Raw genomic sequence first — 27,779 nt, 5'->3', positions numbered from 1 at the left:
AAAAATGCTCATTTATATCTTTTGACTATCACTTAGGAAATGGCTCTTGTTCGTATATATTTGAACCAATTCCTTCTAAATCCTGAAAATTCAACCTTTTTCAGAAGAAAATTGCTGAAAAAAAATTTCACTACTTTTTTCCCTTTTAATCTTAGATGTATTGGTTTTGTTTGTGAAAACATGGTAACGTACATGTATATGTCTGCATATACACATATGCTTAGCTACATATATCTTTTATTTAATCAAGCAATTTTGTCTTCTCTGCTTTTCCCTATTTTCTGATCACGTATAAGCCAGAGAACCAAAGTTAATTTTTACTCCTATAATTTTATGATGAGAACTTTTGTATATCTCACCAATGCATCCATCTGGAATTTCTCTTGGTATGTAGGGTGTGAAGTATTGATCTAAAGCTAATTTCTGCCATTCTGCCAGAGTGTTTTCCAGATTTTCCAGTAGTTTTTGTAGAAAAGTAAGTCTTTAAGCATTTGCTTCAGTATTGCTAGGCCCTTTACCTTTATTCTTTTTTTTTCCTTTTTGTTTGAGATTCTTGACCTGTTCTTCCCCTGAATTATCTTTTCTAACTCAACAAATTATTTCTTTGGAAGTATGAAATGTCAATGAATTTATTTATGAAATACTGAAATTTTTATTTATATTGGCTCAGACTACAATGATTGAGAGAAATGGGCCAAGACTGAAGAAAATGAAATTCAAAAGAAGAAGAACTCAAGAAAGTAGATAGAATCCTCCAGACCCATGGGGGAGGAGAGGATTCTATGGAAGGTTAGAAAAGGAAAGGCAGTTAGCCCCAAGCTGACTTCCAGTCACTTCTGCTTGGAGTGATCTGATCTCCACATCACTTCACTTCTCTCTGTCCAAACTCTCTTAAGAGGAAGGCTTAAGAAGTTCTTGCCTGTTACCTTCCTCTACCTGGTTTGAGCTGAAGAAAAGAGAGTCTTGTCCAGTAAAGACCCCAACTGAACTATTATTATTTTCCCTCAGGGGAAGCCAAATATTCTTTTTTTTTTAAGAGACTTGAACCAAAGCCTTAAATGAATAATAAAAATTAGAATTAGGGAAATCCTATCTCACTCTCTCCCATTTCCCTTTTATTTCTCCCCCCCCCCAAGAAAATAGGTCTTTTTAACTACAGAAACTGTCCTCAGGAATTTGCAATCAGAGGGAGAGGCTGACTCACTGTCTGTTAGGCAAACTCCATTAGGCTGCTTAGCAGGGGGAATAGGAAGGAAGGGTGTCCTCTGAAATCAGCTCCCTTCTTTCAAAACTGTTTCCTGGAGTAACATCTATTTAGTTCCCCCCTCATCATCCAGTATCACCCTTTAATACACTACCCATGAATAAAATTAATGTTACTAAACTTATTTAGGTCTGTCTTTATTTGTTACAAATTGTGTTTCCCAGTTGTAAATTATACTAATTCTTGCATGTGTGTGTTTGCATTGTTAGGTAGAATCCCAAAATTTGCAATTCTTTTGAATGAAATTATCTCTTTCTGTTTGGTTGTTGATATCAGACAGAAATACTGATAACTTGGGTGAAATTATTTCATATTCTGCAACTTCAATGAAATTACTATTTCAATTAATTTTTAGCTTACTGTCCAAATTTCTACAAGCTAAGCCATTAAATTATGTATGAAAAGTGGTGACTTTATGTCCTCTTTCCCTAGGCTTATTCTTCAAAGTTTATTTTTATTGTTTTGTAGACATGACCAGTATTTCTATGAATATATAAAATAATAATATTGATAATAGATATGGACTTATAGTTTTGCTGTCTATTTCTCCATCTAACTAAATTAACTTTTCATGGATATGTGAAGAGTACTGATACTGCCCAATTTCCTTGACAGATACTTTTTTTTTTTAAACCCTTACCTACTGCCTTAGAATCAATACTGTGTATTGATTCCAAGGCAGAAGAGTGGTAAGGGTTAGGCAATGAGGGTTAAGTGACTTGCCAAGGGTCACACAGCTAGGAAGTGTCTGAGGTCACATTTGAACCTAGGACCTCCTGTCTCTAGACCTGACTCTCAATCCACTGAGCTACCCAGCTGCCCCCAACAGATGCTTTTAAAGATAAATGGCATTTCTGTGTTAATCTCTTTTAATAAAGTTTCTTTTTGGTGCTGATTTGTTTGAGTTCATGACAGCTACTGCTGTTTATTTTTTAATTTCTGGTTTTGTTTTGGTTTGGATATTTCTAGTTCAAAGGTAATAAATTCATTGTAAGTCAAACCAGATTAAAAGCTAATTGAGAAATGTTTAACAAATTAAATAAAAATACATTATAACATAAAGTTCTTTTCTTATTTTCTAGAGAGATTTGCTTCTACTTGTATTGCTATAACATAGAGTTTAGTCCAGTCCTTTATTTATAAAGTTTTATGGACTTCCAGTCAAGATGGCGGCTTAGAAGCTGCGAAAGTTCAGACCTCAGAAAGCCTTCCTTACCAATCGCAAACTGAGAGCTCCTAGGACACCGAAATTCAAGCTGAACAACAGGACAGACCCGGGGAACCCTCCTCCTGGACCTGGATCAAAAAGTATGCCCCCCCCCAAAAGCCAAAACCCTAGATCACACAGATATAAGGGGCAGGTAGAAGGAAGGTCCCAGGACCCATCCCCCCCCAACCCAGAGTGCTGACCCCACTGCAGCAGCGGGCACCAACTGAACCCAATCCCATCAGGAACCCTAAGAGCTACTGAAAGGACAGAAACCCCAGGGCTGGCAAAGGGGCTGCTTCGAAGAGCTTAACTTGAAAGTAACCTGGGCCAGTCTCCGGGCATTCAACACAGATTGTGGAGGAAGAGGTTTGTTTGGTTTTTTTTTTTGTTTTTTGTTTTTTTTTGCTCCGGGATCATTTGGCCCACACCAGCCGAACCTAATCCCATCAGGAGCCCTCAGAGCTTCTGAAAGAACAGAAACAGGGCCAGCAAAGGCCTTACCTTGAAAGCAACCTGGGCCAGTCTCCTGGCATTCAACACAGATTGTGGAGGAGGAGGTTTTTTGCTTTAGGGCTCATTCGGTACAAATAAGCTGAACCTAATCCCATCAGGAGCCCTCAAAGCACAGGGAGGCCACGACCCCTCCCCCCTTAGACAGCAGAGTCTTCTGAAAGAACCAGCTGAATCTAATCCCATCAATAGTCTCCAGAATTCAGGGAAGCCCAGGTTCCCCACCCATCCTCATTGACTGCTGGACTTTAAGCCAATCAAAAGCCTCCAGAGGACAGGGAAGCTCAAACCCCAACAACCCTCCCCCAGAGACTACACCAAGAGATCTTCTATTAAAGCTCTAAGAGGGGAGACTGATAGAAGTCCCCCAAAAAACAAAGAAAATGAGAGGAACAAGAGCACAGACAAATACGGGGAGGAAAGAAGGGGTGAATTTGAGCAAACAACAGAAAAAGAAGAAAGAAACTACAATAGACAGCTACTACTCAGCAAATGGAACAGAGGGGAAGAGATCAGCAAACGATAAACCAGAAATCCCAGGGAACTGGATACAGGCTGTGGAAGAACTCAAAACACAACAAAGAGAGGCTGAAGATAATTGGGAAAAGAACTTAAAAATTGAGATAAGTCATCTGGAAACAGAGGCACTTGAACTAAAACAAGAAAATAGTGTCTTGAAAGCCAAAATCAACCAGCTGGAAAATGAGGCAAAGGAGATGAAAGATGAGTCAAAGGAGATGAAAGATGAGGTAAAGAGGATGAAAGATGATCTTCAAAGAAAATCAGACCAGAAGGAAAAAGATGACCAAAAAGCCAGAAATGAAATCCAATCTTTAAGAACCAGAACACAACAACTAGAATCAAATGACCTCACAAGGTAGCAGGACACTATAAAACAAAACAAAAAGAATGAAAAAATTGAGGAAAATGTGAAGCATCTCATTCACAAAACAGACGATTTAGAAAATCATTCAAGAAGAGACAATTTAAGAATAACTGGACTACCAGAAGACCACGACAAAAGAAAAAGCCTGGACATAATACTACAGGAAATTATCCAGGAAAACTGTCCCGAGATCCTAGAACAAGAGGGGAAAGTGGAGATTGAAAGAATCCACAGATCACCCCCTGTATTTAATCCCCAACTGACAATACCAAGAAATGTTATAGCCAAATTAAAAAACAATCAGATGAAAGAAAAGGTATTACAAGCTGCCAAGAAGAAGCCATTCAGATACCATGGAAACATGGTGAGGTTAACACAGGATCTGGCTGCATCCACACTGAAGGACTGAAAGGCATGGAATACGATATTCCGGAGAGCAAGGGAACAAGGTCTACAACCAAGAATAAAATAACCATCAAAACTGACTATATTCTTACAGGGGAAAGTATGGTCATTCAACACAACAGAAGAGTTCTAAGCATTCATAAATAAAAGACCAGACCTGAACAGAAAATTTGATGTCCAACCACAGAACTCAAGAGAATCATCAAAAGGTAATCAAAAAAGAGGGAAAAAAACAAACCAAACAACAAAAATTTTATAAGACTCAATAAGTTAAAATGATATGTATCCCTATAAGAAAAGAGGTCATTGGTAACTCTTAAAAACTGTTGCTATGACCTGAGCAGCTAGAAGAATTATACTCAGAGGGAACAGTGACAAACTGTATAGGATGAAAGGACAAGACATAAATACGTATATAGATATATACATACATAAATACATATACATGTGTATGTGTATATATATATATATATACAGGGTTGTATGGGGTGCTCAGGGAGGAGTAATATCTTTGGTATGGAGGGTTTGTCGTGCCCTCCTAGGGCAGCTCTCCAGCCTCTGACCCTCACCTGACACCCAGCTCTCACTTGTGGCTCCCAGTAGCTGCTAGCATGCAGCAGCGGCCACACCCCGGGCAACTGCTTCAACAGGCCAGCTAAACCTTGTGAGGGTAGCCATCAGGTCGTAGACCCCTGGTGAACCAGGGCTTTGCTCACCCAGCATGTGAAGACTGTTTCGGCGGAACAGGCGGCAGAAACCAATGAGAAGGTTCAATGGCTGAGATGGCGATACAGCAAGGCACTGTGTTGTGCTTAGGGCGAGTTGGAGCACAAAAGACAACACGGCCATCCAATTCAGCTGAGGAAGTCTCCAGGTCTAACGACTTTTCGTGCCAATGGACCCAGGCTTCCAACACCGAGAGAGTGGGACTGTCTCTGTGCAATGACTTTTCCACTTAAATCTTCATGCACAAGTGTCTTTGTGCACAAAAACGCACAAAGACAATTGTCATCCTCGGTTACCGAGAGACTACTACTACTAATATATATACATGACTAGAGCTAAAAAAGAAAAGAGGTTATGACTAAAAGAAATGGGAAAAGAAATAAATGGGGGTAAATTTATATGTCACAAAGAATCTCATGGCGGGAGGAGGGAGAACATCGATACACTGGAAGGGTAAAGAGGTTGGAGACAGGAAATACTCAACTCTAACATACTTTGAAACTGGCCCAAAGAGGGACGAACAACCCAATCCATTGGGGAAGAGAATAGATTTGCGCCCTACAGGGGAGTAGAAGGGTAAAAAACGGACTGGTGGGGAGGGAAGCAGTACAAGGGAGGGAGAGGGCAGGGGGGGGATTTTTAAAAGACTACAGGGAAAATAAGGGAGGGAGAGGGTGGGAGGGAATTTTAAAAAGACTACGGGGGAAATAAGGGAGGGAATAAGAAGGGAGGGAGGGGATAGAAAGGGAAGTAAAATAAGGGAGGGAACTGGGGCATGGGGGCTGACTATAAACAAACATTGGTATAGAAAGAAATAGTGAAAGAAGAAAAGGCAGGACCAGGAGTAGAAATCAAAATGCTGGGAAATACACAGCTAGTAATAACAACTCTGAATGTGAATGGAATGAACTCACCCATAAAACACAAGCGAATAGCAGAGTGGATTAGAATCCAAAACCCTACCATATGCTGTCTGCAAGAAACACACATGAGGAAGGTAGATAAGCCTAGGGTGAAAGTAAGAGGATGGAGCCAAACTTATTGGGCATCAAATGATAAAAAGAAGGCAGGAATAGCAATCATGATATCTGACAAAGCCAAAGTAAAAATAAATATAGATAAAAGAGATAGGGAAGGTAATTATATCCTGATAAAAGGCAGTATAGACAACGAGGAAATATCTGTACTCAATATGTATGCACCAAATGGCAGAGCATACAAATTTTTAAAGGAGAAACTAGAGGAGCTCAAGGATGAAATAGATAGAAAAACTATACTAGTGGGAGATCTGAACCTTCCCCTATCCAAACTAGATAAATCAAAAAAAATAAATAAATAAGAAAGAGGTGAGAGAAGCAAATGAAATCTTAGAAAAATTAGAGTTAGTAGACATATGGAGAAAAATAAATAGGGACAAAAAGGAATACACCTTCTTTTCAGCTGTACATGGTACATTCACAAAAATTGACTATGTACTAGGGCACAAAATCATTGCAAACAAGTGCAAAAGGGCAGAAATAATAAATGCAACCTTCTCAGACCACAATGCAATAAAAATAATAATTAGTAAGGGTACATGGATAGATAAATCAAAAATTAATTGGAAATTAAACAATATGATTCTCCAAAACCAGCTATTTAAAGAACAAATCGTAGAAACAATTAATAACTTCATTGAAGAAAATGACAATGGTGAGACAATCTTTCAAAACCTATGGGATGCAGCCAAAGCAGTACTCAGGGGGAAATTTATATCCTTGAGTTCATATATAAACAAATTAAGAAGGGCAGAGGTCAATGAATTGAGCATGCAAATTAAAAAACTAGAAACTGAACAAATTAAAAATCCTCAGATGAAGACTAAATTAGAGATACTAAAAATCAAAGGAGAAATTAATAAAATTGAAAGTAAAAGAACTATTGATTTAATAAATAAGACTAGAAGCTGGTACTTTGAAAAAACAAATAAAATAGACAAAGTACTAGTCAGTCTAATTAAAAAAAGGAAAGAAAAAAACCAAATTGACAGTATCCAAGATGAAAAGGGAGACCTCACCTCTAATGAATAGGAAATCAAGGCAATAATTAAAAACTACTATGCCCAATTATATGGCAAAAAATATGGCAATCTAAGTGATATGGATGAATACTTACAAAAATATAAATTGCCTAGACTAAAAGAAGAAGAAATAAGTTACCTAAACAATCCCATATCAGAAAAAGAAATTGAACAAGCCATCAAAGAACTCCCTAAGAAAAAATCCCCAGTTCCAGATGGATTCACAAATGAATTCTATCAAACATTCAAAGAACAGCTAACCCCAATATTATACAAACTATTTGACAGAATAAGCCAAGAAGGGGTTCTATCAAATTCTTTTTACGACACAAAGATGGTACTGATCCCAAAGCCAGGAAGGGTAAAAACAGAGAAAGAAAACTATAGGTAAATCTCCTTAATGAATATAGATGCAAAAATCTTATACTAGCAAAAAGACTCCAGCAAGTCATCACAAGGGTTATCCACTACGATCAGGTAGGATTCATTCCAGGAATGCAAGGATAGTTCAATATTAGGAAAACCATCCACATAATTGACCATATAAACAAGCAAACCGACAAAAATCACATGATTATTTCAATAGATGCAGAAAAAGCCTTTGACAAAATATAATACCCATACCTATTGAAAACACTAGAAAGTATAGGAATAGAAGGGCCTTTCCTAAAAATAATAAACAGTATATACCTAAAACCATCAGCAAACATCATCTGCAATGGGGAAAAAATCCTTCCCAATAAGATCAGGAGTCAAACAAGGATGCCCATTATCACCCTTATTATTTAATATTGTACTAAAAACATTAGCAGTAGCAATTAGAGAAGAAAAAGAAATTGAAGGTATTAAAATTGGCAATGAAGAGACCAAGCTATCACTCTTTGCTGATGATATGATGATTTACTTAAAGAATCCCAGGGAATCAACCAAAAAGCTAATCGAAATAATCAACAACTTTTGCAAACTTGCCGAATACAAAATAAACCCACATAAGTCATCAGCATTTCTATATATCTCCAACCCAGTTCAGCAGCAAGAATTAGAAAGAGAAATTCCATTTAAAGTCACCTGAGACAATATAAAATACTTAGGAATCAATCTGCCGAGACAAACACAGGAACTATATGAACACAACTACAAAACACTCTCCACACAATTAAAACTAGATCTAAACAATTGGAAAAACATTGATTGCTCATGGGTGGGACAAGCTAACATAATAAAAATGACAATCCTACCCAAACTTATCTATCTATTTAGTGCCATACCAATTGAACTACCAAAAAACTATTTTACTGAATTAGAGAAAACCACAACAAAGTTCATTTGGAAGAATAAAGGATCAAGGATATCCAGGGAAATAATGAAAAAAAAAATACAAAGGAAGGTAGCTTTGCAGTCCCAGATCTCAAACCATATTACAAAGCAGCGGTCATCAAAACAATTTGGTACTGGCTAAGAGACAGAAAGGATCAGTAGAATAAACTTGGGGTAAATGACCTCAGTAAGACAGTCTTTGACAAACCCAAAGACCCCAGCTTTTGGGACAAAAATCCTGTATTTGATAAAAACTGATGGGAAAATTGGAAGACGCTGTGGGAGAGATTAGGTTTGGATCAACACCTCACACCCTATACCAAGATAAACTCAGAATGGACGAATGACTTGAATATAAAGAAGGAAACTATAAGCAAATTAGGTGAACACAGAATAGTATACATGTCAGAACTTTGGGAAGGGAAAGATTTTAAAACCAAGCAAGACTTAAAAAGAGTCACAAAATGCCAAAGAAATAATTTTGACTACATCAAATTAAAAAGTTTTTGTACAAACAAAACCAATGTAACTAAAATTAGAAGGAAAGTAACAAATTGGGAAACAATCTTCATAACAAAAAACTCTGACAAAAGTCTAATTACTCAACTCTATAAAGAGCTAAACCAGTTGTACAAAAAATCAAGCCATTCTCCAATTGAAAAATGGGCAAGGGACATGAATAGGCAATTTTCAGTTAAAGAAATCAAGACTATCAATAAGCACATGAAAAAGTGTTCTAGATCTCTTATAATCAGAGAGATGCAAATCAAAACAACTTTGAGGTATCACCTCACACCTAGCAGAGTGCTCAACATGACAGCAAACGAAAGTAATGAATGCTGAAGGGGATGTGGCAAAGTAGGGACATTAATGCATTGCTGGTGGAGTTGTGAATTCATCCAACCATTCTGGAGGGCAATTTGGAACTATGCCCAAAGGGTGATAAAAGACTGTCTGCCCTTTGATCCAGCCGTAGCACTTCTGGGTTTGTACCCCAAAGAGATAATAAGGAAAAAGACTTGTGCAAGAATATTCATAGCTGCGCTCTTTGTGGTTGCCAAAAATTGGAAAATGAGGGGATGCCCTTCAATTGGGGAATGGCTGAATAAATTGTGGTATATGTTGGTGATGGAATACTATTGTGCTCAAAGGAATAATAAAGTGTAGGAATTCCATGGAGACTGGAACAACCTCCAGGAAGTAATGCAGAGTGAGAGGAGCAGAACCAGGAGAACATTGTACACAGAGACTGACACATTGTGGTACAAGAGAACGTAATAGACTTCTCCAGTAATGACTTTACAATGTCCCTGAACAACCTGCAGCGATCTACGAGAAAAAAAAAACAAACAACTATCCTCAAGCAGAGGACAAACTGAGGGAGTAAAAACACCGAGGAAAAGCAACTGCTTGACTACAGAGGTCGAGGGGACATGATCGAGGAGAGACGCTAAATGAGCGCCCTAATGCAAATACCAACAACAAGGAAATGGGTTAAGAGCAAGGACACATGTGATACCCAGACGAATCACGGGTCGGCTAGGGAAGGGGTGGAGGGGGGTTTTGGGGGAGGAAAAGAAAATGATCTGTTTCCAATGAACAATGTATGAAAATGACCAAATAAAATAATGTTTAAAAAAAAAGAAATTAAATGAATGAAATATTGCCATTATAAGTTCCAGAGAAAAAGTGTAAAAATGTCATGAAGAATATAGATACAGGTACAAATTGTAACCTTCTTCCTTGTCTCCCCCCTTTTCTCTCTATCTTCACTAAAATCAGTCTGATTTATCTTAGGGTATAAATCCACATCTGTAGGTTCTCAATATTACTGCAATGAAATAATTTAGATTATCTAGAAAGAGACAGCATGGCATTAGTGAAAACACACTGGACATAGAGCCCAGAGAGCCTTGGGTTTAAATACTCCCTCATGCTACCTAGATAGCTGTGTGATTACTAGAAAATTATTTAACCCCCCTGAGCCTCAATTTCCTCATCTGTGAAATAAAGATAATAAAACTTATAGTATCCCTAGGGTTGATGTGAGGAAAGTGTTTTGTAAACCATGAAGCACTATGTAAAAATTGTTATTATAAAGGAAACTTTGAAGGTAATAAGTGTTTTGTAAACCATGAAGCACTATGTAAAAATTGTTATTATAAAGGAAACTTTGAAGGTAATAGAAAAAAAAGAGTATCAACTTATAATGTGGTATGGAAATAGGTAGCTTATTTGAAGGTATATATAAAGGATCCTTATAGCCCCAAGAGCTTCTCACTCAATTTGTTTACAATGCACAAGAAAGAACATTTACTGGAAGATTTTTCAGTCACAACACATTATAAAGTGGTGATGGGATATGAAAAAGGCTACCTATTACAATTAAGGAAGAGGAAAAAAATGCAAGAATACAGAAGTGAAGGTTTAGTTTTACTCTACTCAAAGGAAGACATCAGGATTAGAAACACAGAGTAAAGGTAAGAGACTGGAACAAAATCTATTAAGCATCAACTGAGGAAAAGAAAGCAGGATTCACACTCATGATATCTAACAAAGCCAAAGTAAAACTAGATATGATTAAAAGAGAATTACATCCTGATAAAAAGCGACACAGACAATAAGGAAATATTAGTACCCAACATATATGCACCAAATGGTATGGCATTGAAATTTTTAAAGGAGAAACTATTGGAACTTAAGGACTATACTAGTGGGAGACCTGAACCTTCCTCTATCAGACCTAGATAAATCAAAACAAAAAATAAATAAGAAAGAAGTAAGAGATGTAAATGAAATCTTTGAAAATTTAGAGTTAATAGATATGTGGAGAAAAATAAATAGGGACAAAAAGGAATACACCTTCTTTTCAGCAGTACATGGTACATTCACAAAGACTGACAATCTACTAAGGCATAAAAACATGGCAAACAAATGCAAAAAAAGAATAAATAATAAATGCAACCTTTTCAGATCATAATGCAATAAAATAATAATTAGTAAATGTACATGGAGAGCCAATCAAAAGTTAATTGGAAATTAAATAATGTGATTCTCCCAAATTGGTTGGTTAAAGGACAACTCATAGAAATAATTAAGAATTTCATTGAAGACAATGAAAATGAGGAGACATCATATCAAAATGTATGCGTTGCAGCCAAAGCAGTATTCAGATCCCTGAGTGCATATATTAACAAATCACAAGTGAATTCTATCGAACATTTAAAGAACTAACCCCAATACTACACAAACTATTTGACAAAATAAGAAAATAAGGAGTTCTACCAAATTCCTTTCATAACAAAAATATGGCATTGATTCCAAAGCCATGCAGATCAAAAACAGAGACAGATTAGGTTTAGATCAACATCTTACATCCTATACCAAGATAAATTCTGAATGGGTAAACACCAAATATAAAGAAGGAAACTGTAAATGAGGTGAATATAGAATAGTGTACCTGTCAGATCCATGGGAAAGACAATATTTTAAGACTAAGCAAGAGATAGAGATTACAAAATGTAAAATAAATAATTGTCATTACATTAAATTAAAAAGGTTTTGTACAAACAAAACCAATGCATTCAAAATTAGAAACGAAGAAACAAATTAGGAAAAAATATTTATAACAAAAAACTCTGACAAAGGTCTATATTCAAATTGATAAGGAGCTAAATCAATTATAAAAAAATGCAAGTTATTACCCAATTGATAAATGGGCAAGGGACATGAATAGGCAATTTCAAATAAAGAAATCAAAATTATCAATAAGCATATAAAAAGTGTTCTAAATTTCTTATAATTAAAGAAAAGCTAATCAAAACAACTCTAAGGTACCACCTCACACCTAGGAAATTGGCTAATATGACAGCAAAGGAAAGTAATAAATGGTGGAGGGGATGTGGCAAAATTCAGACATTAATGCATTGCTGGTGGAGTTATAAATGGATCCAACCATTCTAGAAGGCAATTTGGAAATGTGCCCAAACTGCTTTAAAAGACTGCCTGCCCTTTGATACAGCCATACCACTGCTGGGTTTATATCCCAAAGAGATCATAAGGAAAAAGACTTATACAAAATATTTATAGCCTCACTCTTTGTGGTGGCAAAAAAAAATTGAAAAATGAGGCGATGCCCTTCATTTGGGAAATGGCTGAACATATTGTGGTATCTCTTGGTGATAAAATACTATTGTGCTGGAAGGAATAATGAATCCCAGGAATTCCATGTGAATTGGAACACCTCCACGAATTCATGCAGAGTGAAAGGAGTAGAAACAGGGAACTTTATACACAGAAATGTATACACTGTGGCACAATAGAATGTAATAGTATTCTATACTAGAAGCAATGCAGCGATCCAGGATAATATTGAGGAACTTATGAGAAAGAATGCTATCCACATCCAGAGAAAGAACTGTGGGAGTAGAAACACAGGAGAAAAACAACTCCTTGATCACATGGTTCGATGGGGATATGATTGGGGGTGTAGACTCTATAAACAATCACCTTAGTGATGGTAACTCTCTTGTACATTCTTTTTCAAACATCTGTCAATAAATGTCTTCATTTTCATTATGAAAGGCAGCTAGTAAAAATGCAAATTTTACAAAATATTTGTTTCATTCTTTTGATAATTTTGCTTATTTATAATCCTGAATTTAAGCAAAATTGTAAGAAAATAACCATTTGCCACAAATAATTAAGACCTATTCTAAAAATAAAGACCTAGACATAAAATTCATCAAAACTCAACATAGAAGAGACTCCTCACCACATGAATAGATTCTACTGACTGTCATGCTAATGATAAAATTTTTAAATGTCATCTTAAGGTTATTGGGCAAACTAAAAAATTCTTAGAAAATGACTTAAGTATTACTAAACATCTCCATAAATGAAATTAATGAAGAAATAGTTCTAAAAGTAACCACAAGAATGCAGTGTCAGTATAACTCCAGATAGACTAAATCTACCACTCTAACCTAAAAATGTACCAAAGTCAAAGTAAGAAAATGAAAAGGATTCAATTCAGACTTCCCCCACAAAACTAAACAAACTGCAGTAATCAAATGAGACAGGATATGTAGAAGAGAGAACCAAGTAACATCTGGGTGAAAAATAAAGAATGACTGATGACTGTGAGGAGACAAAGAGTGAAATAGAATTTCATGACTCTAATGTCTATGCTCACATAACATAATAGATATACATCTTTTAGCTGAATTTGTGTAGGCTTAATAAAGCACTTATATACATCTAGATTAATGTGACTTTAAAAATTCAGATTATATGACTGAATGAACTAAGATGAGGAGAGGGGAATCAAGAGCTAATAAATTAGCACTGAGGGAGCAAAAAACACTAATTGTAGAGCAACAGGCCTATGATTTAGACCCCTACTGTCACTCCTTTGAAAGTCACTCTACATCTTCAGGTTCAGTTTCCTCAAATGCAAAATGAGATGATTAGACTAAATCTAATGTTTTTATCTTTTGTTATGGATTCCTCAGACAAACATTTTTAAATATATGATAAAATACATAAGACTATAAAATACTGTATTATCAAAATTTTAAAATAAAAATAAAGTTCATAGACCCAGGTTAAGTAAGAATCCCTGAACTGCTTTTGAAATAATTAAATTATCAAAACTATAGAATAATCAAAAAACATTTTTAATCTTCTTTTGTATCACAAGGAATAAAACCAGAGGCCAGAGCCTGGTATTGTTTTGAAACTTTAGTAAACTATACTTTATAAGGTGCCTTCTAGATCTTTAGAGACTTTATTTATGAAAGCAATATGATCTAGTCCAAAGGGTCCTAACCTCAGCAAGAGGAGAAGCAGAGTTCTCATTCCCTTTCACTAACCTGCTGTACGACCTTAGGCCACCTTCTTTGAGCTTCATCTCTTAAAAAATTATTAAGTATTCTTGATATAAAAGACCTTTAGTTTATAAGAATCAAAAGGCATAACACAGGTGAATTGTGCTTTTATAAAATATTGGCATAATTTTTTAAAAAGGGAAAAAAGAAAAAGAATAAGCAAATATAGAGATATGGATAACAAAGATTTCCTATGTCATACAACTGATGTAATTCTCACCTTTCTCTGCTAAATTTCAGTGAATGCAATATGGCAGGTCTCTTCTGACGTAAATTCCACAAATGTAAGGTGTCATCAGCCAAGGCACTCACAAGAGCTCCCTTTAATATAATACAAATTATATTACATATTACATGAAAATATTAAACATCATTAGGCATCTATCAAAAAATGTCTCCTGTAGTTCAAAGTTTTTCTCTGATTTGGGAAGCCCTTCTCTAATCAAAATGTAAGACAAGTATAATTTCAGGTATTAAAATGAAATATCTTAAAACTAGTATCCAATTGAGATTCTCAGATGTTCTACTAGATATACAAGCACATATTGTGAGAGTTCATAATAAGAATTAATTGATCACTTTTGATTAACATTTTGGACAACATAGCAGAAAATAGCAGCAGTAATCTCATTAAGGGGGCAGGAATGTCATATAATGGAGATCAGAAGAAAACAAAACCATATATGAAACAAGTTTTTTTTTAATTAAAATGGATATTGACACAAATTGTAATAACTTTTAAAGTTTAATTTAGAGCAACTGTCATAATAAGCAGACCAAAAGAGAAAAGGATAAAAGAAACGTCAAATAACCAAAGGTAGTTTCAAAAAATTTTTACCTGAAGCAGGCAACTTCCTGGCACCATGATGTAGTTTATAAAAGAAAAATAGCTCGATTCCAAATTACCACCTACCATCACCTTGACTAATTGCCACTACCTACTTAATAACATCTATCATTTCAATACCTCTTTAAGGCTTGATAAGCACCACACAAATATTTTAATTTTTTTGCATACAAAGTTACTGAAGCAGACATGTCTGGAATGCCATACCTAGGAATTATTTCTTTTAACAGTGTTCTCACTACCAGGGCTGTATTGTCCTTTTTAGCCGGATATGCCTCTGTATAGCATGTGAGTCAATCTACAATCACTAAAGCATACTTGTATCCCCTGTCACTTGGCATGTTAATGTGGTCTATTTGCAAAAATTGGAAGGGTATGTATGCTAATGGTCTCCCTTTGCTTGGCAATTGAAATGACCTTGATTGAACTTCCGACATATGTCACATGCCTGGCAAACTCATAACATTAGTGGATATCACTGGGGCTGCCCAAAAGCAATGTATTTCGTCAAGCAAGAATTGCACTCCATAGTGGTCTTTGGATTGTATCACATTACAGCAGACAGGTTAAGTGAATTGCTCATGGTCAGAGAGTTAGTAAATATTTAAGGCTACACATATTTGAACTTGGGGCTTTTGGATTCCAAGTCCAGTGCTCTCCCTACTGTGCCACCCTGATGCTTCTTTTTCTAGATCTATTTGCCAATGATACTTCTGAAGGGCCTGAAGTCCCTCTGCTACTGCAGCAGTCTCTCCACCTTCCTCTTCAAGCTATTCTTCCCTCAAAATAAAGTATCACTAGATCTTTCCAATAAAGGCAAACTGGGGATAGGGAAAAAGAAACCTCCTTCCTTGACTGATAAAAGAATTTTTCCTAGTCATTTAAAATTTTATAGACAGCTACATCTTTACTTATTTTCAGAGATGCTATTTACAAAATATTTTTATGGTGCCTTTTGTTATTTACACAAATCTCAAGCCATATAGATTCATAAAATATCAGAATAGGACCTAAAAGGTTATCTATGATAGATATTATAATACACTTGTAGTCAAGAAAGAATAGAGTTCAAATCCTAACTCTTACTAGCTATTATAATCACAGATGAGTCACTTCTCAGTTTCAGTTTATTCAGCTGTAAGAGGAAGATAATAATACCTGTAGTACCTGTACCATTGGATTATTATAAATATCAAAAGTTAAAATGTGTTTGAAGCACTTTGAAAACTTTTAAGGAGCTACATAAATGTCAGTGACTATTACGGATTTTTGTCTAATGCTCTCATTTAGTGGATGAGGAAACCAATACCAAGACAGTCTAATTTGCTGAATTTCACTCTGGGAGATAATGGCAAAAATACAGCTCTGCTGCATGCAAATTCCTTTTTGGATTTTACAAGGTGACTTCAGCTTCAAAATCAAGTCACTATTTCTAGGAAAAGTATTTATCTTTATCCAGTTTTCTATTCTGTTTCTGTCCATGCTTTGAAGGAATTTATTTTATTTGGAAGGTAAGGTTTTTCAAGATATTTTATTTTCCAAATTACAGGTAATAAAAATTTTCCACATATATTTTCTGAAGCTGTAAGATCCAAATTGTCTCCCTGACTCCCTCCCCTCCCCCCACTAGGAAAATGGTAAGCAATTTGTTCTGGGTCATACATGTATTATCATGCAAAACATATTTCTACATTGTTAACTGTTGTAAGAGAATATCTGAAAGAATTTATTAAAAGATATGAAACAATCAATAGTTACTAAATTTTATTATCACTAGAACTAAATTTGAAAATCCCAAGGATAGTTGTGGCCCCATGGGGTCAAGAAGAATTGGACCAGGTTGAATTACTGAAGAATGACATAATGAAGGCCATTTTCAGAAAGCATAATGTAAAGGCAAGTGCGTTGGATTTGAAAGCAGAGAACCTAGGCTTGAATCCCAGTTTTGTCTCCTTAACAACTGTTTAAACTTAAGAAAGTCAGTCATAAGCTTCTTAGGCTTCAGCAAAAAGCAAGGTTTGAACTAGATAATTTCTTAAATCCCATCAATCTCTTAATTTATGATCTTAAAACTGAAAAAAAAATGGCAAATATATTTTTGGTTATTCTCCACAATCTAAAAACCAGAAGAAAAACATGATATGTCAGTGATTCCTATAAAACTCTGAGATTAAAGTAATTCACTAACCTCATTAATCAGGAACTGGAGCTGGATTACTGCAGCACCACTGTCATGTTGGCAATAACATTCTACTCCTGGTCGACCAAATCTATGATTAATTCTATTAAGGAATTTTGGTTGAGAAGATGATAAAAGATGTACAAAATAGTCTGAGATACATATTTTAATTACTTGTTTATACAATAGTCTAAGATTTTTATGACTGTTGTATATTCAACTAATCAGTAAATTTTATTTTATTAATGAATCAAAAGGCAACTAAGATGAACAATAGAGTGCCAAACCTGCAGTCATAAAAGACCCAAGTTCAAATTTGGCCTCCAATACTCACTAGCTATATAACCCTGTTGCCTCAATTTCCTCATTAAAATGAGCTGAAGTAGGAAATGGCAAACTACTCCAGTATCTTTGCCAAGAAAACTCAAATGGGGTCATGAAGAGTTGGACACAGCTGAAACAACTAAACAATAAAAAGAAATTATTAAGTACTCTGATAATTTATAAATCGGTTAATATACACTAATCTTTAGAACATGAATAGAGTATTTTAAATTATTTGAATATTTTCCTTTGACTTTAGGCATCAGGTTACTTTTAGCACCTTCCCAGTATATAGTATATTCAAACTTCAAAATTGTAATAAATTTGGGAAAAGGAGGCAAGCCTTCCAGGGGTCAGATAATCAATGGGAGGTAGGCTCATTTTTGATCTATTTAGAGTACTTCCTGTCATCCAATTACCAGATAATTATCTTAGAGGCAGTAACTTACTCACCATTATAGAAAACCAACCAGAAGTTGTTTGTGTCCTCCAAGCAAGATGCCAGCAGGCCCATTCACCCTCCATGGGAAAGTGCCCTTCAAAGAGCCATGCCTTGTAAATTTAAATTGATTGGAGAGCTCTTCATCACTTCCTTCTCTATGTGGGTTAAATATGTCATTCACAAGACAGTTCACAGTCTAAAGTGAACAAGGTGGCTTTTTATAAGTAATTATCTAATATTTGTTTGAAGGTTTTCAATGAAGAGAAGCCTCCTACCTCCCAAAAGAGTTGGTTACATTTTGGTTAGATCTAATTGTTAATAAAATTTTCTTCAAATCAAGCCTAAACAACTTTAAACATTAATAGATTTGAAACCATTTTCAAAATTAATTATTTCTAGCAAAACTTTTAAAAATAACATTTGATTCATTTGTCACTTTATATACACCCTTCCTAACACAGGGCTTGTCTAGAACACAATTACAGTAACTCATTACTGACTGCTCAATAACCTCCCATTTTACTTCCTCCTGCCAATGGTCTAGTTGGGTTTTATAGCCTCTTAAATTAGTTATAACCAATGACTTTGGGGCCTAAAGAAGCTTTGCAGGTAAAATCCCACCCCACCCCCAAATATTCCACAGTCTGCCTCATAGATTAGCAGATTGGCTAGGCTACAGTATATATACACTTCTCAAAAGTTATGCTCTGTACTCCTAGGCAATAAGTAGAGGGTAAAAGTGCCACTTTCCATTTCTGGGTGGGAGTGAATCTCCCAGGATGAACAGGTATGGATTATTTGCTATCTGCTTCAAAGCAAAATTTTTGAACCTCCCTTCCCACCAGAAAAGAATTCTGAATTTTTTTTTTCTTTTATGGGATACTTATAGTACCTAATTGTAAAAGTTGGGTTAAATATTTGGTCATGGACTATATGAAGGTCGATATTAACATTTCTAGTCTGTGTGTTGTCTACTAGCTTTCCACATTCCTTTTGCAAATGTTAACTTTTTACTTATTTTAACTTAAAATAGTGTATATTTATAATATTATATTGTATATTTACAATATTAAATTGTAAAATATGTTGATATAATACAATATATTATGCATTTCTGAGTTTCTAAACTTTTTCTGTGTTGTCTGCTGGCCTTCACATATTAAAATTCAAAAAAAAAAAAAAACTGACCCATGATATAGCAAAACTACAAAGGAGAGTCAGGATGTGGAATGTATACCTGTATTTACCAAAAAAAAAAATGCTCCAGATTAATTGATTTAGGATCTTGGTTTTTTAGATACTCCTTGATTCCTCTCAGTTGTGTCCCCATTACTTTATTCTTCTTCTAAGTATTAATTCTTGTTTATATCTCTGAGCCTTAGTCATATTCACATTGTTAGATAGATGAACTACAGGTATAAAGAGGAATTTAAGAACATTTGTACTTATTCCTCCAGTGTAATCAGTGTATTCCTCCAGTGTAATCAGAAAAAAAAAGGCTTGTTAAACAGTAAAAATCATGTTATACATAACTACATAAAAAAGAACTATCTTTCTGTGAAGGTTTCTGCCAGAAGAGGAAAACGCTGCTAAAAAAGGTATATCAAATGACTAATTACAGAGCTGCAATTCAAAAACTTTCAGACTAAACTCATTAAAAATGGAAACTACTTTACTTCCTAAATAAAATATCTTCCCTTCTAAACCAGCATATGTTTAAGGCACAAGTTCATTTTTTTAGGCTTATTTTCCTTTAACATGGTTTATCAGCCTAGTTGAAGAAAGAGGGTCAAGAGAAATCAAACTACAAAAACTTAAATGGAGTCAGAAATATCAGGGAATGAATATGTACATGTAAAAGTAATGATGATTTATGATTAATTAGAAATGGAATGCATCTTACACTTAGTCCAAATCCTTTATTCTATATATGAGAAACCCAAAGCAAGGAGATATTATGTCCATGGGCACATAAATTGTCCATGGGCACACAGTTACTAAGTGACAGAGGCTGGATCTATACCCAAATCTTCCCAAATCAAGTCTAGCACACTATGCATTAGACCAAAGTCTTCCCCTCTGATTTTGTGCAACCCTGTGATCATGGGCCAGCACTAAACATCTCAGGGCCTCAGGTAACAATCTAAAAATCTAAGTTACAAAAGAGTTACCTTTGAGTTCCTTAAACAAACAAAATGCATCCAAACTAAAGGGGAAAAAGGCAAGGAATGGTATATTCAATTATATTCATAAAAAAGAAAATTAAGAGTTTAGACTATTAAACCAGTCCTAACTTTATTATCCTTATGAACAAATCAGTTAGTCCTTTTGAGTATGCTGTCTACATATTAAAGGGTTTAAAATGTTGTTTAACTCTGTGGAGCTTAAACTTAGTAATATTTATTTTATTTGTTTCAAACTCTTACCTTCTAACTTAGGATCAATATTGTATATTCGTTCCAAAGCAGAAAAACAGTAAAGGCAAAGCCAAATGGGATTATGTGACTTGCCCATGATCACACAGACAGGAAGTGTCTGAGGCCAGATTTCAATCAAGGACCTCCTTTCTAGGCCTGGCTCTTCACCCACTGAGCTACCTAACTACCCCATTAGTGCTACTTATAAAAGACATAAGAGTTATAACTTAAGAAAAACTAAGTTTAGGCATTTTACCTTAATAGTCAAGATAATCATAAATATATTAGAAATTTAACTCTTAATTATGCTTCTTTCCATTTAATATGGTTTATTGGTTTAGTTAGGGGGGGAGGGTCTGGAGAAATCAACTCTACAAAAACTTAAATGGAGTCAGAAGTTTCAATGAATGAATATTACATCTAAAAATAATGATGGTTTGTGATTTATGTAGAAAACTTAATAATGCTTAGGATCAGACTCTAATAAATACAGTGTAGAAAGTTACAAAATACTAAATTCCATGGTTGCTTAATAATGAAGTATTTATATTCAGTTTCCCCTTTAGCGAGAATTTTAAATAACCTTCATAGAGTATACATACATCCTAGTCTGTGAAAATTTTAATACAAAAATTATCCAAAGTCAACATATACCTTGATATTAAGTAATTTTAATGCAAAAAGTAGACAGAAAAATGGATGACCATAGATTATTAGAAAATATAACTCCCTCACAATTGTTATATGAATTAAATGAGGCATTTTTAAAGTATTTATCACAGCACCTGATACAAAGTAGGTGTTTAATAAATATTGGTTTCTACCCTTTAGTATTTTGAAATTAAAAAGGAGAAAGGTTTTTTTATAAACTGAAAAGTTTCATGAATATATTGTAAATATTTCTTCTAAAATGAGTATAGGAAGTAGGTAGGGAATGGCAAGCAACATCCAATATCATAGAAGGAAAAAAATGAAACTGGCTATATATCTCAAGAGATAAGAAAAGACAGGCTACTAATATTGACATCATTTACAAATAAGCTATGTACAGACAGACCATCTATTAATTCAGGAATGTTATGGACCCATTTGGCAGTCTAGTGAAATGTATGTATACATTAATCTGAGAGTGTTTTTAAATGTATAAAATATGTACAATTACCTAGGAAATAAACATATTTAAAGTACAAATTCACTGTCTCCATGTTAAGAATACGACAAAAGTGAGGAGATAATTGCACTCATTAGAAAAAAACTAGCTTTATATTATGAAGAATAGAAAACAAATAAGTATTTGCTAAAAATTCACTCTAAAAATATTGCCTCTAAATATCATCACTTCTTAAAGAGATTTAATAGCTATAAATCATCACAATAAAGACTCCACCAAAAACCTCATAAGCAACTTAGACAGAAGATACTTGAATCTCTTTGCCAAGCAGAAAGATGTGGCTACCTGTCAATGTATACAAAGTAAATGTACAGAATGTTTCAGCTCTGACAAAGCATTGAGAATTTTTTTTAAATATGTCTGAAAATAACACTGAAGGTAAAAACTAAATGCTTCAGAAATGTTTTATTACAAATTTACTGTCTTATAATTCTTCTAGGTTCCATAAAAATGATTAACAGTGACATAGAGGGCAACAACATATGACTTGAAATCTACTCACCTAAATAAACCCAACTTTGTAGAGAAGACATCCTTTCTTTTCTCCAACAACAAAATAACCTACAACTTTTCACATACTCAAACCCTTTCACTCACTACCAGATATGGGTAGCATAACAACCACAACAAAAAAGTCACTCCTGGTAAATATTGTCAAGAAATAGATTGCCAAAATATTGGTTTCTTTTCCCTTCAAGATATTGTTTTCTCCCAGGTCTTAGAAAGTAAGTAATGGCTGCAGGATTAGTCTCCTATTTCCTGTTTCCAACTGGAAAAGTTAAAGTTTCAATTTAGGAACCTACTGAGAAGTTTATTTCTAAGAAGATCCACCCACCTTGCTCTGAGATATATAATCTAAAAGTTAGAGAGGAACTTAAAGGCAACCACATCCAATCCATACTTGATCAAGAATCCTTTTCACAACATCTGCAACCAAGGGTCATCCAAAAGCTGCTTAGCCTTCAAAAAGATGGAATATATTACTTCTTTTTTTTTATTTTTATTTGGTCAATTTCAAACATTATTCCTTGGTTACATTCCTTGATTACAAAAATCATATTCTATTCCTCCCACCCCTCCCTTAGCCAATGTGCAATTCCACTGGGTATTACATGTGTCCTTGTTCAGAACCCATTTCTATGTTGTTGGTTTTTGCATTAGGATGTTCATTTAGAGTCTACATCTCCAATAATATCTCTTAGACCCATGTAGTCAAGCAGTTGTTTTTCTTCTGTGTTTCTACTCCCACAGTTTTTCCTCTGAATATGAATAGTGTTTTTTCTCATAGATCCCTCCAAGTTGTTCAGGATCACTGCATTGCCACTAATGGAGATGTCCATTACATTCCATTGTACCACAATGTATCAGTCTCTGTGTACAATGTTTTCCTGGTTCTGCTCCTTTCGCTCTGTATCACTTCCTGGAGGTTGTTCCAGTTCCCATGGAATTCCTCTACTTTATTATTGAAGATGGAATATACTACTTCTTAAGGCAGCCAATTCCATTTTTTGATAGCTCTAATTATTAGGAAGTTTTTCCAGAGTTATTTCTACTTCCAAACACAAATTACTAATAAAAAAAAGGCAACATACTTATATATCTCATGATTCTTAGACAATTTCCCAAAGAACTAACATTATTTCAGAGAAAAATTGATGGAAGGAAGTTGTAAAAAGCTTTAGCAACAGAACCAAACTATCCAGGACATCTCTTTATTAGTTATCTTGAGGAAAATATAAGTATAGTCAGCAATTAATGAAACCTTTTTTTTTTCAAAATTATAAGCATGTAAATTCTTCCTCTAAAAGAAAAACCTTTGTATATATTTATTGGAAGTCAATTTGCCATGAATCTACTGTTAAAACTAATGCTAAATGGGGGCAACTAGGCAGCCCAATGGATGGTGAACCAGGCCTAGGGAAAGGAGAACCTGGTTCAAATCTGGTCTCAGAAGCTGCCTAACTGTGTGACCTGGGGCAAGTCATTTAATCTCCATTGCCTAGCCCTTACCACTCTTCTGCTTTGTAACTAATAATACTGAGACTAAGATAGAAGGTAAGAGTTTAAAAATAATTAATTCTAATACACATATATAGCAGCCTAGACACACCTGCCATGTATTGTCTGTGGATTATTCATTTTTAGTTTTTCAGAGATTGGAGTGTCTCAGGGCTTACTGACATATCATCTCCAGGAGAAGTATTAAGAAAAAAAGGACCACTGTTTTCATGGGAAATTTGTGGCCAGTGGAGGAATTCTAAAATTATCAATTAAGTTTTGTAAAATATCCTAACAGCAATTTAGCTTGTTCTCTCATTTTATTCTGGGTTCAACTATTCCATCTGTAATGTATGTTCCAAATGTATATTCTGATGGACAAGTCAACAAATTTTCCTTCTGAATTCATTCTTCATCCCAGTCTTTCCTGTGTATACTTTCAGGTCAAATTCAGGAGTGATTATATCTCTTTTTCCAGGAGGCTCTGCATTGTCCTAAATTTGACATAGTCAGCATGGTATCACCAACAAGCAGGAACATCTGGAGATTCTTACTATCCATACAGAATCATTCTGTTAGGCTCTGTTCTCAATCTCTTCTTTCAAAATGAATAGCTTTGGTGGGTATACATCTCCATTTTATATACTGCCAGACTTTTTACAAACAGAAAGACATAAGATTATTTCTCTTGCTATGTCTTTCAAATAGTCTTAAATGCTACTGATACAGCACTGAAAGATATATCATTGGAAAAGAGAGAAATGTTCTCATCCCATTTCTCATTGCCTGTTTAAATAGATCTTAATAATGAGCCATATCTTTATTGTTCTTCCTATTTTTTTACCAATTCTTATCTTTGCCTTGACAAATCAGTTAGAATTATTTACTGTTAAGTAAACAAAGCTAAAAAAGCAATTTAATATACATAATGTGGCATTGTAGAAAAGAGATGAATTAAAAGAGGAGCCTTGGGTACAAGTCTAAACTCTAACTAGAACTGGTTATTTAAATCCAGGCACATCACATCTCCCAATGTCTTGATAACAGAAAGTTAAAAAATACTTGCTGATATGCATTAGTAAAGGAGTTTTATCTAGAGCTACACAAATGAAATAACTGTGAATGTGTAATTTCAGTCAGTGACTTTATTTCATCCATATGAATAATCCCTACACTGTTACAAATATAAATACTTTACTAAAAAAAAAAGTATTCATGTTCGTTTAAGGTGTAAGGATTCTCTGTAGTCTTCAGATTTATGGCTTCTCTCATTTCTTACTCCTGAACTTTGCTTTCTTAATTTTTTTTTCTGCATCATCACCTTTTCCTATCTGTGGACTTATGTCATGAAATTATAACTTAATTTGGAGGGTCTTATCAAGTCTGAAAAATTTCTCTACCTTTTTAGTCTAAGCAATTAATGTTGCTACATGTGTAAAATTATTTTCATGGTGACATTTTTGCAAATATTTATCAGAACTGTGATACTAGATTAGTAGCAATGGCATGAAATAATGTTTCTTGTGATTTATTCCCTTATCTTCCTGAACCTTCCTCAATTTTTCCAGTTTTCTTTAAGATGAGAATGTCAAGGGACAGCTGGGTAGCTCAGTGAATTGAGAGCCAGGCCTAGAGATGGGAGGTCCTGGGTTCAAATGTGGCCTCAGACACTTCCCAGCTGTGTGACCCTGAGCAAGTCACTTAACCCCCATTGCCTAGCCCTTAGCACTCTTCTGCCTTGGAACCAATACACAGTATTGATTCCCAGACAGAAGGTAAGGGATTTAGAAAAAAAAAATTTTTAATAAAATAAAATAAGAATGTCAAGACTGATACGTCTCAGGAACTCTGGCAGCACATTCATTTGGTCAATAGACAAAGTTCTGCCACTTAAAAGCATCAAAATTAAAGTTAATTTGAGGTCTAAAAACAATGTTGATTTATGAATGCTCTGCTGCTTTTTATTCCCCTTTACAATGGTCACTACTGAAGTAGAAGGGAATCTGTCAGCACTTTATGTGTTTTCTATTTTTCTTTGTTTCAGGGGCAACTATGGCCAAAAGAGTCATCAAGTGAACAGCCTATAGGTCTGTATTTTATTTGACTGGTTCTCAAAAACAAATCTGTTGCCATGTTCAAAGCCTTTCCAGAAAGAACAACAGAACCTGTCAGAGAGCTTGCACTATACTTGTTGTACAGTGGTCACCTAGGTTTGTCCCCATACTATGACGAGGCATCACTAAGATTTTGTGAAATTATAAAAAGTACATAGCCAGATTCTATCAAAAGTACATAAAGATAATTTCACTCTTAGATAGACTAACATTTTAAAAAATAGATCACACTATGAAAACTCTAACAAATGAAAGGAAACTCTAAATATCTTTCCTCCCCCCCCCCTTTTTGAAAGGAAGAAAAAAATACCTTAAAAGGAAAGCTATTTAGCATAAAAATACTAAGATAGTTGATGCCACTGGATTTGGCAGAGCACTGCTATGAAAAAGCAGACATTGCCATTACAAGGAAAGATTATGTACTTTAAAGAGAGGAAAGAATTCTCTACAAGAGACAACCTAACCAAGAATTCCTTTAAAAACCATTCAACTCCAGATATTTGGAAAGGAAATGACAGGAAACAAGAATTATTAATCCACTAGTAATGAGAGAAAGCAAAAAAAAAGGTAATTATTTAATAATAATTTTATAACAACCATCATTTTACATTCAAGTGCCTTATAAATATAATCACCTTGGATATGCACATATTTTTCAATAATCAAGAAACTCATAGCCTTTCTGCAATTCATCAATCATTAGAGGCTATCTGGCATATTTCCTACAACAGTTGTTCAAAAGTGCAATTCAAGCAAATATTTATTAAGCATCTACTACAATACAAGCAAGTAATTTTGCTAGTTGAAAAAGAGAAAAAAAATTTTAATTATATAGTCTCTGAACTATAGGAGTTCTGACCAATAATGGGTAAGAGATAATAGAACTTAATATTTTAGAATTTTTTAAAAGGTTGCTCCAGAGACATATCTATTTCCAAACAACAAATTATCAAAAATGATAAAGCAATATCTATTCTTCTCATGAGATTATTTTTAAAAGGTAACTGCCCAAAGCACTAATCCTATTTTACATGAAACTGAAGGAAGGAAGTAGTAAATAACATTAGCACCAGAATCAAACTACCCAGGATACATCTATATTATCTGTCTTCAGGAAAAAATGTAGTTGGAAACTATTAAAACTCTTTTTTAAAGTATATTTACTATAAGTTCTTAACTACAAGAAACATTCTTACTGGAAAAAATAATGAAATTGTAGATAAATGTGATACTAATCACAAGGAAGATTATTTCATGAGATATCTGGCAACCTGATACTGCAATTTTGGTAAATATTTGCAAAAAGGCCACCATGAAAGTAATTTTTACATATGCACCAAAATTAATTGCTCAGGGTGAAAAACGTGAATTTTTTCTCAAAAGGAATTTTTGTATGGGTTTATTCAAAATCAATATGCTATGAATCTATTGCTAAAATTAATGGAAACATATTCAGACTATGTTCTAAAATGGCATCATTCCAGTTTAGTCTTTTTAGATTATACCTAAATCTAGGTTGTACTACAAGAAGGATGTTGGGAGAAGGTTTTTTATAGATGTTTAAAATTCAAATTTTTTTTTTAAAAAGGTTTACATGCCCAAAGAATCCACTCTTGAAAAGCTTATTCTAGATTTATGAAATAAAATTCTAAAACAAAATAAGACATAAAAGTAATGATTTCATAAAATTAAGGTTAACAAAACTGATTTAAAAATCTTAACTGTATTTGGATTTAAAATTAATACATTAATAGAAATGATCACAAAGCTGTTGCAAATAATACCCAATTATAATATGAAAGCAGACAAAAGAAAAGCAAGCACATCAATATACCAGTACTAATACCCTAATACAATACTATGAAGCCTCCTTTTAAACTAATATGAACAGAAAAAAAATCCCCCAAAACAACTATTCTTTACCTAAAATTATGAATTGTTAAGAAAGGTTCATATCTCCTTCCTTGAAATTTGTTTACTAACACTAATAATTTGTGTTTAAAAATCTTTCCAAACAATTAA

General features: G+C 34.4%; 1 protein-coding gene across 4 annotated transcripts in view; it reads right to left on the bottom strand.

Moving 5' to 3' along the window:
- Positions 1–27,779, bottom strand: part of STXBP5 (syntaxin binding protein 5) — a 213,840-nt gene that overhangs the window by 170,003 nt on the left and 16,058 nt on the right. For all 4 annotated transcript variants that reach the window (XM_056818911.1, XM_056818912.1, XM_003340397.4 and 1 more), the window contains exons 3-4: positions 17,301–17,382; positions 14,486–14,586 (exon numbers count right to left, since the gene is read on the bottom strand). In XM_056818911.1, the coding sequence (XP_056674889.1) occupies positions 14,486–14,586; positions 17,301–17,382 (183 nt within the window). The remainder of the gene's footprint in view (positions 1–14,485; positions 14,587–17,300; positions 17,383–27,779) is intronic.

Source organism: Monodelphis domestica, chromosome 2 (assembly GCF_027887165.1).
Source record: "Monodelphis domestica isolate mMonDom1 chromosome 2, mMonDom1.pri, whole genome shotgun sequence".
NCBI classification, from domain to species: domain Eukaryota; kingdom Metazoa; phylum Chordata; class Mammalia; order Didelphimorphia; family Didelphidae; genus Monodelphis; species Monodelphis domestica.
This window is presented reverse-complemented; position numbering and strand designations above follow the sequence as displayed.